The sequence below is a fragment of the Selaginella moellendorffii genome, unplaced genomic scaffold (assembly GCF_000143415.4).
Source record: "Selaginella moellendorffii unplaced genomic scaffold, v1.0 SELMOscaffold_2, whole genome shotgun sequence".
Classification (NCBI taxonomy): domain Eukaryota; kingdom Viridiplantae; phylum Streptophyta; class Lycopodiopsida; order Selaginellales; family Selaginellaceae; genus Selaginella; species Selaginella moellendorffii.
Window position 1 is genome coordinate 292,925 of NW_003314263.1, and position 10,474 is coordinate 303,398.

At 45.6% G+C, this 10,474-nt stretch overlaps 4 protein-coding genes across 5 annotated transcripts; all 4 read left to right on the forward strand.

Moving 5' to 3' along the window:
• The first annotated feature begins 46 nt into the window (after positions 1-46).
• On the forward strand, positions 47-2,448 carry LOC9661768 (periodic tryptophan protein 1 homolog). The gene is made up of 16 exons (XM_024659492.1): positions 47-178; positions 241-407; positions 463-545; positions 620-715; positions 783-897; positions 942-1,000; positions 1,049-1,117; positions 1,171-1,220; positions 1,279-1,375; positions 1,429-1,503; positions 1,559-1,657; positions 1,721-1,858; positions 1,911-1,940; positions 1,999-2,061; positions 2,118-2,195; positions 2,250-2,448. The coding sequence occupies exons 1-16, from the start codon at positions 51-53 to the stop codon at positions 2,322-2,324; spliced, it is 1,422 nt and encodes a 473-aa protein (XP_024515260.1). The 5' UTR covers positions 47-50; the 3' UTR covers positions 2,325-2,448.
• LOC9647138 (auxin transporter-like protein 3) lies at positions 2,423-4,651 on the forward strand. 2 transcript variants are annotated; one of them, XM_024659485.1, is made up of 9 exons: positions 2,423-2,652; positions 2,728-2,922; positions 2,979-3,091; positions 3,148-3,331; positions 3,384-3,481; positions 3,545-3,752; positions 3,823-4,080; positions 4,138-4,352; positions 4,402-4,651. In XM_024659485.1, the coding sequence occupies exons 1-8, from the start codon at positions 2,428-2,430 to the stop codon at positions 4,327-4,329; spliced, it is 1,473 nt and encodes a 490-aa protein (XP_024515253.1). In that variant the 5' UTR covers positions 2,423-2,427; the 3' UTR covers positions 4,330-4,352; positions 4,402-4,651. The 2 variants fall into 2 exon arrangements, with proteins under 2 accessions (XP_024515253.1, XP_024515254.1); XM_024659486.1 differs by having other exon boundaries at positions 4,413-4,651.
• A 211-nt stretch (positions 4,652-4,862) lies between these two features.
• LOC112340709 lies at positions 4,863-5,555 on the forward strand. Its single transcript, XM_024659556.1, has 2 exons — positions 4,863-5,210; positions 5,272-5,555. The coding sequence occupies exons 1-2, from the start codon at positions 5,043-5,045 to the stop codon at positions 5,359-5,361; spliced, it is 258 nt and encodes an 85-aa protein (XP_024515324.1). The 5' UTR covers positions 4,863-5,042; the 3' UTR covers positions 5,362-5,555.
• Positions 5,556-6,208: 653 nt separating this feature from the next.
• Positions 6,209-10,033, forward strand: LOC9647139 (protein TPR3). The gene is made up of 20 exons (XM_024662386.1): positions 6,209-6,349; positions 6,409-6,588; positions 6,699-6,812; positions 6,874-7,032; positions 7,105-7,282; positions 7,346-7,466; positions 7,520-7,626; positions 7,677-7,815; positions 7,867-7,955; positions 8,030-8,099; positions 8,152-8,225; positions 8,288-8,383; positions 8,437-8,532; positions 8,587-8,708; positions 8,773-9,004; positions 9,057-9,200; positions 9,251-9,331; positions 9,382-9,519; positions 9,566-9,667; positions 9,728-10,033. Exons 1-20 carry the CDS (start codon positions 6,270-6,272, stop codon positions 9,875-9,877), a joined length of 2,472 nt encoding a protein of 823 aa, XP_024518154.1. The 5' UTR covers positions 6,209-6,269; the 3' UTR covers positions 9,878-10,033.
• The last annotated feature ends 441 nt before the right edge of the window (positions 10,034-10,474 follow it).

A 10,474-nucleotide genomic window follows, 5' to 3' on the forward strand; every position in this document is an offset into this window, starting at 1 on the left:
GAAAACCCTAAACCCTTAAAGCCGGGAACCCTAATTCCTCAACCCATTCGATGATCGCGGCAGTGTGCTGGGTGCCCAAGGGCGTGGCGAAGGCGCTGCCCGACGAGACGCCAAGATCTCGCGAGGAGCTCGATGAGGCGCTGCAGCAGGGCCTCGGGGAAGATCCGGCGGAGCAAAGGTATGGATGAAGAGAGTGCATTGCGAATGGGGAAAGATTTTCTGGGAAATTTGCTGCCCCAGCGCCGAGAACGAGGAGAGCGAGGACGAGGATGGAATGCGTGTCGAGGGAGACGATATTTCGACCGCATTGGCAGCCGCGAGGGCGCTCAAGAGTAGTGGAGCGGCAAGTGCTGTGAGTGACGGCCTTGCGGAGCTTAACATGGATGCGTACGATGACGAAAACGAAGGTTGGCTTTTTCTTTGTACTTTTTTCTTTTCTTCTTCGAACACAATCTTGCGCAGATATTCGAGTTTTTGGGAATGGTGGTGTCAGTGCGGCTTACTATCAACACGGAGAGAAGGATCCTTACCTTGTGGACGATGATGTAAGTCATTGCCTTCTCATGATATTTTCCTCCATTTTTTTCTTTTCTCTGGGGAACTAAAGCATGGCTCTCAGGATGAAGATGAGGAGGAGATAGAGGATAAAACAATCAAGCCTACCGATCTTCTGATTGTGACTGCCAAAACCGAAGATGAAGTTGGAATACTCGAGGTACTTTTTTTTTTTTTCCTTTGGCTTCGCGCTATTCTTCTAAAGCTAGAGAAATTCGTGTTGTCAGGTGTACATCTATGAGGAAAATGACGATAATAAGTACGTACACCACGAGGTACTTCTTTCGTCTATACCCTTTTCTCTCGCATGGCTGGATTGCAACGTAAACGGCGGCGACAAGGGTGAGCACAAATACGGAGGGACAACTAACGTTCCAGTTTTGCAGGAAACTTTCTCGCTGTTGGTACTTCAGAGCCAGAAATTGAGATATGGGACCTCGACCTGGTAAGGAACAAGCATGGCTTTTACCGTTCCTCATTTGCTCATGCACAGGCAACTGAAGTTAAGCCAGTGGGTGTACTGAATCCCGACCCAAGCAAGAAAAAGAAAACAAAGTCCAAGGTATGGTGCTCAAACTAAAACTTGTTCGGATGTTAGCGTGCTAAAATTACCAGAGGAAACAAAAAACTGCAGTGTTGGGTCTGGCATGGAACTATGAGTACAGGTGTGTTTCCTTTAGATTTTTTCTCGGATTGTAGAAATTGAACTGCTGCGCTTTCCAGAAACGTACTGGCAAGCGGAAGCGCTGACAAGGCCGTGAGAGTTTGGGATGTAGTCGCACAAAAGTGCGAGCACACTCTTAAATCTCATACTGCTGAGGTTTGGACAAGTTTTGTTACGGAAATCAGAATGACTAACTGTCTTGTACGTAGGTACAATCTATTGCATGGAATCCAAAGGAACCGACGGCTTTGCTTAGTGGATCTTATGACTGCTCGGTGGTTTTGGTATGCTCTTTTTTCCCTGTTCAATCGCAGTGGCCTGTCACTAACTCTAATTTAGACAGATATGAGAACTCCGGCAGAGGCGGAACTTCGGTGGACTGTCTCTGACGATGTCGAGTGCGTTGCCTGGAATCCCCACGTTTCACATTCGTTTTCTGTACGTAATGGTTTTAGGCACTTGCATGGTTGTTGACTCTTTTGTACAATGTTTTTGATGTAGGTGGGAACAGAAGAGGGATATGTGTACGGGTTCGACGTAAGAACTGCAACCAAGGAAGGTCCAAACGCAAGCATCTTTACACTCCATGCACATCAGAAAGCTACTTGCGCAGTTTCCTACAACTCGGCTGCTCAGAATGTAAGCTTGTAGACGCTTTTCAGATGGGATTTATGCAAATGTTGTTTTGCAGCTACTGGCAACAGCGTCTTTGGATAAAACGGTCTGTGACTTACACTTTGTCTTGCTAGTGTACTATGGAACTGATGACGAGTACGCAGGTGAAATTGTGGGATGTGACAAACGATACGCCCACACTCGTTGCAACAACCAGTCCCGAAGTGGTAATGGTCCCTTCCGAGCTCAACAAGTTACTAAAGTGTTTGGACTGATTTCACAGGGCGGTATCTTCTCAGCGTCGTTCTGTAAGGACTCTCCCTTTTTAATGGCTATTGGTGGTACTACCGGCGAGCTACATGTAATACTGGATCATCTTTTCTCTACAAGCAGCTATAACTTGCGATTCTTGCAGGTGTGGAATACGTTAACAGATTCTAATGTTGCAAATCGTTTTACAAGCACAAATGCAAATCAGGTGGCCTTTTAGTCTTTGCTCTCACTATTACTATTTTGTTCAGTATTTGCCGACTTTTTGGTACGGACAAGGAAAAGTCGGGCACCCTCTTGTGGTGCTTTCTGACAAGCAATAAATGTCGAGATCATCTTTGTTCCATCCCGTGTTCAAGTCAACAACAATCTCTATCACCACAACTACTGTTCCACGTATCCTTGGATCTGGAGTCCTATTTCACCTTGTTCGTCCTAGGTGCTTCGGTATGGCTTCAACTCAATCTAGCAAACAGTCCTGGTTCTACGTCTTATTTCTGGAAGGAACCTCTGTGTTCGATGCTTGGCTAAATTCGTCGTCATTCCAGGTTCGTTGATGTCATTTGAATTTAAAATTCCATTTTCTTGACGCTTTCTTTCTTTCTTTCTTTCTTTCTTTCCAGGTCTCGCAAGTTCTCCTCACGCTGCCATACTCTTTTGCTCAATTGGGCTTCGTCTCTGGCATTGCGTACCAAATTCTCTACGCCGCAATGGGATGCTGGTCGTGCTACATGACATCGAGCCTGTATGTGATTTACAGAGAAAAGAGAGCAATGAGGGCCAATACTTTCGTCGATTATGAAGCCCAGAGCATCCTGGTTTGAGATTTATGAAAGCTTTTCGTATGAGTTGACAATATGTGCTTCTGGATCAGTGGTATGAAGTGCTCGATGGGTTACTTGGTTCAAATTGGAAGCTCGCCGGATTGGTAGTGAACCTCGGTTATCAGATTCTTACGTGCGTTATCTTCTTGGTCGGCTGTTCAAGGTATGAGTTTGACAAAATTCGATACTACAATGTCTTCACAAGTTCTTGCATATCAGCTTATCGTACCTACTAAACAGTTATGTGGACAAGAGAACATGGACAATCCTGCTTGTGTTTTGCTTCATTTTGATCGTTTTTATCCCAAGAGCACAGCACTACCGGATCTGGTCGTGCATAGGAATCGTGGCAACATCTTATACGGCATGGTATATAACCATCGCTACCATTTACCACGGAAAGGTCATCAACGTCTCGATCGTTTTTCTTTCTAAACTAAAATCTTTCACTACAGAATTCCAATGCTACGCATTCTGCTCCAAACAACACGGCAGGATACTTCGTTGGTGCGACCAACCTGCTCTATACTTTTGGAGGTCACGCGGTAACCATGTAAGCGTAAGCTCGCCTTTTCTTATTTCATCTCGAAATCTCACTGGAAGAAACAAATCGCAGTGAAATAGTTGATGCGATGAAGAAGCCAGAGAAATTCAAGACGGTCTACTTCTACTGCTCAGCCTACATACTCACGCTTACTTTGCCGTCCGCCATCGCTGTGTACTGGGCATTTGGAGACTCCATGGCGCACCACGCGTACTCTATCGTGGTTCTACCGGACTCTATGTTTCGAGTCACGGCAATCGTGCTCATGCTCGTCCACCAGGTAACTTGATCCAGGTAAAAGAACATATAAAACAGTGCTTTTCTTTTAACACTTGTTCCCATTCATCCAGTTCATGCAGTTCGGTTTCCTGTCGCTTCCAGTTTTCATGAAATGGGAGAGGCTGCTGGGCATTCATGGATCTAGCAACTATTACTTGAAATCGATATCCAGAATTCCTGTAGTTCTGGTTATGTGGTTCGTGGCCATTATGGTTCCTTTTATCGGCCTCATCGATTCGGTTGTGGGAGCGGTGTTTGCGAGCTTCAGTGTCTACGTTTTGCCATGTACGGCTCATATGGTTCTCTTCAAAAGCTCATCGTATAGAATGGCAAGTAACTTCTTATTAGACTTTTCTTTCTTCACTAACATATCGCATTTGTTATAGATTTCCGTGGAACAGCCACCCTCTTGGATGCCATGGAATTGGATTGGCATGTACTGCGTGAATCTGGCAGTAGTACTGTGGGTTTTGATCGTGGGAGTGGGTTTTGGAGGATGGGCCAGCCTCGTTGCGCTCCGGCATAACATCAATAGCTTTGGCCTCTTTCCACAGTGCTACCAATGCAAATCGTCTTAGTTCGCTCGACCACCTTGTGAATGGTACGTACAGCTACGTCGTAGAGCTGGAACTTAACTTGTTTTTGCTCAGGAGCGATTCAGTCTTGCAAGAAAGCTGATCTAGGATTTTCTTCTCACATAGTTTCCAGATCCATGGAAGTTCCTTGGGCTTTCTTTTCACGCTGACGTGGGAAAGGTCGAAAAACAATGTTAAATGGTGCTTTGGCGAGTAAACACATGGATGCCTTGCAGAATCTAATAGTCAATTGCGATCGTTGGTTTTTTCCAAGCATGACACTGATGGGCTCCTGCATGGAATCTGAAAATCAATTGTTTTTTTCTTTCCAGTGCTCCCTTAATTTCCAAGTCTTGCGAGAATAAGCCTGTGGAATCTCAGTTCTAATGATATACAAACAATGGTGCGAGCTTCTCCAAAGCCTGAAGTACTAATAGTAAAATATAACACTCCGGAAAGGGCTAGAATTTTTTCGACATAACAGAGGCAACAGGCTTCAGAAGTTGAGCTTTGTCAGGGCTGAAAGCTTTTGATCACACCAACTCATGCTTATCTCTGATACGGGAGGTTACTTGAATTAAAAACTTGCAAGAAATAAGGTCGCGAATAAGATGGACGACATTGTTTTCTCCCGAGAGGGGGGATCTTCCTTGTCGAGGAGGCGCAATTTAGGGTAACAGAGCAGCGATGCCAGAGATTTTGGGATTATAGGGCGGATGGTGGAGACGCTGGAGAAGGGTCCGTTGCGCGAGATTGTGGCGCAGCTCACCAGGCAATGGTTTCTAGAGGCGCTGGAACTTGCCATGGCTGGCGATCGCCAGATGCAACAATTGATTGGCAAAATGTTTTGCACGGGCTATGGATGCCACGCCAATCTCAGCCAAGTGAGTATAACTAGTCGATATCTCTTCTTTTCTCTCTTGTATTGATTGTTCTTGGGCGCAGGGAATAGAATGGTTGAAGAGATCGGGCATGCCCGCCTCCGAGATAGAGGAGTTCCTCCACTCTCCTTCTGATGATGGCGATGCACTGTGACTTTACTTCCTCTTGTAAAAACTTTCAAAGACCAATAAGGTTAGGTTTTTAGGTTTGCTGTTGGTGCCGAATTTTTTTTGAAGTGCCCTGGTGGTGAGAAAGAGATTAGATTGTACTCTACTTAGGTAATTGACTATCGTAAGCATTATAAAGCATGGGTGAAGCAGTGTAGTGATGAACTAAAAACGGGCTTGCAGAGGCTAGTACTTTATGGTTGTGACTGGCATTGATTGGCCAAAGCTTGAGAAATGGGTGGGATGATCCTTTGCTTCCTGGGCTGCGTCGAAGGGGCGTTCCGCTGAACGCAATCAACAACTTCTGCCGTGCGTATGAGATTGTCAATGCAAAGCCCAGACGGGATGTTCACGAGGACGATGGTGGTCTTCCAGCCGCTCAAGGTTCATCGCTTCACTATTTCTGTTCTTTCTTACGACTCCCCATGCACGCAGGTGACGATTATCAATTTTGAAGGGCACGAACAAGACCAGGTTGTGGAGGCGAAGCGCTTCCCGGACGCAAACTCCCCCACGTACAAGGTTTGTTAAAAACACGATTTGCACAGAAGAAGGAAGAAATCATCTTTTTCAGACCGTATACATCGAGGGAACGGACTTTTGAGAGCACGACTACTTTGGTCTGTCTAGAGGAAAGTCGGTCCTGTTGCGGTATGCATTCCCAATAACGTGCGTATATGCAGCTGGAAGACTGATATGGAATGAATGAACAGAGAAAGAGAGAGATCCCTTACACCCTAAGCTAACTGGTTAAAAAGGTGATCACTTGATTGTAGGGACCTACACACATATAGAGACAGAGAGAGAGAGAGAGAGAGAGAGACGGAGACAGAGAGGGGGGGAGGGGGGCACAGCGCAGCGGCAGCGGCGGCAGGGGAAGCAGTCCAAGGAGATATGTCGTCACTCAGCCGGGAGCTCGTGTTCCTCATCTTGCAGTTCCTGGATGAGGAGAAATTCAAGGAGACGGTGCACAAGTGAGGAGATTTGTGGTTTGTTCTTGTTGGTGGATGTAAGTGTTATGTGATTTTGGCAGGCTGGAGCAAGAATCTGGCTTCTTCTTCAACATGAAGTACCTTGAAGATCAGGTCCAGAATGGGGAGTGGGACGAGGTGGAGAGGTACTTGTCTGGCTTCACCAAGGTGGATGACAATCGCTACTCCATGAAGATTTTTTTGGAGATAAGAAAGCAAAAGTACCTGGAGGCCTTGGACAGGTGAGTGACTAGTTCTCTCTCTCTCTCTCTCTCTCTCTCTCTCTCTCTCTCTCTATGTTTTTTTGCTTTTCTCTTATCTCTTGTGGCGAGCCGGTCTGTGTTGTTTGCAGGCAAGATAGAGCGAGGGCAGTGGAGATACTAGTCAAGGACCTCAAAGTGTTTGCGTCCTTCAACGAAGATCTGTACAAGGAGCTTACACAGCTTCTTACGCTGGGAAACTTCAGGTTTGAAGTGTAACAAGGCCCTTTTGTAGGCTGTCCTGACACGCTATGGACTTGGTTGCAGAGAAAACGAACAGCTGTCCAAGTATACGGACACGAAATCTGCCCGGAACATAATGCTATTGGAGCTTAAGAAACTGATTGAGGCCAATCCTTTGTTCTGGGAGAAGCTTGCATTTCCGGGGCTCAAAGCGTCACGGCTCCGAACGCTGATTAATCAAAGGTGCGTCCCTGCTTTTCCAGCTACTTCTGTGCTGATAGAAGAAATACATTTCGTTTTTTTCTTTTTTCCCAGCCTCAATTGGCAACATCAGCTTTGCAAGAATCCTAGGCCCAACCCAGATATCAAAACTCTGTTTGTAGATCATACCTGTGGCGCGCCGAATGGAGCCCGCGCGCCACCACCAGCAAACAGTACCTTGGTCGGGAGTCTTCCGAAAGGTGGCGGGTTCCCCCCCTTGGGTGCGCACATCGTACGTGCAACTTGCAGGCTTTACTTTTACTGTCTAACAGCTTTGGTTTTGAAACGTGTACAGCCTTTCCAACCAGCGGCCCCTACAGCTAGTGCACTTGCAGGCGGGATGGCCAATCCAAATCCTCCGTCACATCCAGGTGTTGTTGGAGAGCCTGCTGCTCTCGCCGGAGCTCTGAACCCAGGTCTGGTTTTTGTTCTATTGCCGCTTTCAAGTTTTCAGCTGAGTTTCTTTCAGCTGCAATGCTAGAGCGACCCAGGACGCTTCCGCCAGCCACTACGGTTGATTTCCAGACGGCTGATTCCGAGCACCTAATGAAGCGAAACCGACCTGTTGTGGAAGAGGTCGAGATGAAAGCGATAGTTTGAACTTTGTAAGTGACTTGCAAATGCAGGTGAACTTTCCGGGACCAAACATTCAGCAAGCGTCATACACGATAGATGATATTCCAAAGACTGTTGCGAGGACCATCAACGAGGGTTCCTGTGTTGCGACAATGGACTTCCACCCTTTGCAGCAAGTCATTCTTTTAGGTACAGTGCCCGCCGTGGTAGAAACGCTCTGATCTTTCTTTTTTCTGGCAGTTGGTACAATTGTGGGTGAAATTGCTATTTGGGATGTGGCCACGCGGGAACGCCTCGCGCTGAAAACGTTCAAAGTCTGGGAGGTTTCAGTGTGTTCTATGCCTCTCCAGGTCTGCTCATGTCCTTTTTATGTCTAATTCTAGCGTTCTAACGTGCTTTACAGACTGCTCTCGTTGAAGACCCAGCAGTTGCTGTTACGAGGGTTGTTTGGAGTCCAGATGGAAATTTTATAGGTGCACGCGATTGTCATATGCTGTTGAGCTAACTCGTTTTGCATGCGTGCAGGGGTGGCTTTCAATAAGCACATTGTTCAGGTTTATCAGTATTTTGGAGGCGTCGAGCTACGGCAGCAAGTGGAGGTATGTACGCATTGTTTATACCTTGTGAAGACGAAAACACCTGAATGTTTCTCTTCCAACAGATTGATGCGCATGTGGGGAGTGTGAACGATCTTGCATTTGCCCATCCAAACAAGCAACTGTGCATTATTTCTTGTGGCGATGACAAAACGATCAAGGTCTGCATAATCGTTGAGAAAAGTATGGACTGAAAGGGCGATGAAAAAACCAGGTGTGGGATGCGGTGAGTGGTCGCAACAAATACACTTTTGAGGGTCACGAAGCGCCAGTGTACTCTGTTTGTCCGCATCACAAGGAAAGTATACAGGTAAGATTGTGAGTTGAGCGTGTACTCTGATTTCAACACTGTTGTTCTTGGCAGTTCATATTTTCTGCAGCAATGGACGGCAAAATCAAGGCGTGGCTGTACGATTGCTTTGGTTCACGGGGTGACTTGGATGCGCCTGGAAGTTGGTGCACAACAATGGCCTACAATGGCACAAGGTTTGTCTCGTTTGTCTCGTTTCTATCGTAAGACACGCGCTAAACGAGGCTGTGTGTTTTGTAGGCTCTTTTCGTGCGGAACTAGCAAGGAGGGTGACTCATTCCTTGTCGAGTGGAATGAAAGTGAAGGGGCTATCAAACGCACGTACATTGGATTCCGTAAGAGAATGCCAAACGTTGTCCAGTTCGACACTAGGAACTGCTTTCTAGCGGTTGGGGACGAGTTCTCGGTCAAGTTCTGGGACATGGACAACATAAACTTATTGACCTCCATCGATGCCGACGGCGGATTGCCTGTAAGCACTTTTTCGTTTCGATGAAGATTCGTTGCTATAACGTTCTCTGTAGGCTTGCCCGCGAATTCGTTTCAACAAAGAAGGCTCTTTACTCGCAGTAACAACAATCGACAATGGTTTCAAGATTTTGGCTAATGCAGATGGCTTGCGGCTTGTACGGTCTTTTGAGGGTAACAAAGTACCTCCGGAAACAAAGGTATGACGGTCTATCCATGAAGGAATTTGTAAATTTGCATGTTTCTTCAGGGGAACGTTGCAAGTGCATCAGGCAGCGGGGTTGTGGCCATTGACAGACCAGTTTCGCAACCGGTACCCTTTACTGGAGGGGTATGGACGGAAATTTCTTTTGAAATGCCTTATGACAAATATAACTGCAGAACGGCATTGAAAATGGACGCCCGGAGACAAAACCCCGAACTACAGACGACTCAAACAAACTGTGGAAGCTAACTGAAATTGTGGAACCCTCTCATTGTCGTGCATTAAAGCTGCCAGATACTCTACCAGCAAGCAAGGTACTTGACTATTCGTAAGCTTGAGTCTTTACACTTTCTGCAACAGATATCAAGACTTACCTTCACAAACAATGATCTGGGCTTATTAGCGCTCGCTTCTAGTGCAGTTCACAAGGTTTGGAAATGGTCTCGCAATCCACTTGGAAGAGTATGTGTGATGATCTGAATCTAGACCTTACCGATACTGACGCTCATTTTGTTCTTACAGGAAACTGCTAGTTTTCCACCACAACTAGCCCAGCCATCAAGTGGGATTCTCATGACCAATGATACGACCGAGAACAATCCGGAAGAAGCTGTGCCTTGCATTACCTTGTCAAAGAATGACTCTTACGTGATGCTAGAAGGGTGCTCTTGAGAAGGGAGGAGTTTAGAAGTTTGACTCGTGACACAAATGAAAATCCAAAGGCCAATCCAATGCACTATTTAAGTGCAAATGAGACTTTAACCTCAGTTTCCTTTGGAGTGATTGGTGATATTTCTTTTCAATCGAATATTCAATGAATTGAGAGGCCATGAGTTTATTGGGTCTGGTGTGTAAGAAGATCAAAACCCATTCCCAAGTGAGTGATATGTGGCAAGAGTAGTGGCTTGCTTTGTTGGAGGTAATGCTTTACCCCAGAAGTGTTGATAAGCAGTATATCATAACTAAGTAAAGCTTCTAGTGCTAGAAAAAGATATCCAAACTTATCAAGGAAAGCATATTTTTAACAGCCATTTTTGGTTCAAAGTACTTCTATATATATATTTATTTTTGAACAAAACTTATATAAAAAGTACAAATATCTAAAATTGATACCAGTTTTGGTTTTAAAACACATAGATTTGGTTTGCTTCAACAAACCTATAGGGGGCTGGGGTTGTAGAATATACTTAGATATTCTATGATATTTTATTATCTAGCAGGTATTATTTGTTTGTATTTATAAGTTATAAGATTTCCTAAACACTTCAT

Excerpts from the sequence above, each read along its gene's own strand:
- LOC9661768 (XM_024659492.1), top strand. The coding sequence starts at position 51 with ATGATCGCGGCAGTGTGCTGGGTGCCCAAGGGCGTGGCGAAGGCGCTG. Across the intron at positions 179-240 it reads GAAGATCCGGCGGAGCAAAG|CGCCGAGAACGAGGAGAGCG; the intron begins GTATGGATGAAG and ends TTGCTGCCCCAG. Across the intron at positions 1,859-1,910 it reads ACAACTCGGCTGCTCAGAAT|CTACTGGCAACAGCGTCTTT; the intron begins GTAAGCTTGTAG and ends GTTGTTTTGCAG.
- LOC9647138 (XM_024659485.1), top strand. The coding sequence starts at position 2,428 with ATGTCGAGATCATCTTTGTTCCATCCCGTGTTCAAGTCAACAACAATC. Across the intron at positions 2,653-2,727 it reads TAAATTCGTCGTCATTCCAG|GTCTCGCAAGTTCTCCTCAC; the intron begins GTTCGTTGATGT and ends CTTTCTTTCCAG. Across the intron at positions 2,923-2,978 it reads ATGAAGCCCAGAGCATCCTG|TGGTATGAAGTGCTCGATGG; the intron begins GTTTGAGATTTA and ends CTTCTGGATCAG.
- LOC112340709 (XM_024659556.1), top strand. The coding sequence starts at position 5,043 with ATGGTGGAGACGCTGGAGAAGGGTCCGTTGCGCGAGATTGTGGCGCAG. Across the intron at positions 5,211-5,271 it reads GCCACGCCAATCTCAGCCAA|GGAATAGAATGGTTGAAGAG; the intron begins GTGAGTATAACT and ends TCTTGGGCGCAG.
- LOC9647139 (XM_024662386.1), top strand. The coding sequence starts at position 6,270 with ATGTCGTCACTCAGCCGGGAGCTCGTGTTCCTCATCTTGCAGTTCCTG. Across the intron at positions 7,816-7,866 it reads GCAGCAAGTCATTCTTTTAG|TTGGTACAATTGTGGGTGAA; the intron begins GTACAGTGCCCG and ends TTTTTCTGGCAG. Across the intron at positions 7,956-8,029 it reads TCAAAGTCTGGGAGGTTTCA|ACTGCTCTCGTTGAAGACCC; the intron begins GTGTGTTCTATG and ends CGTGCTTTACAG.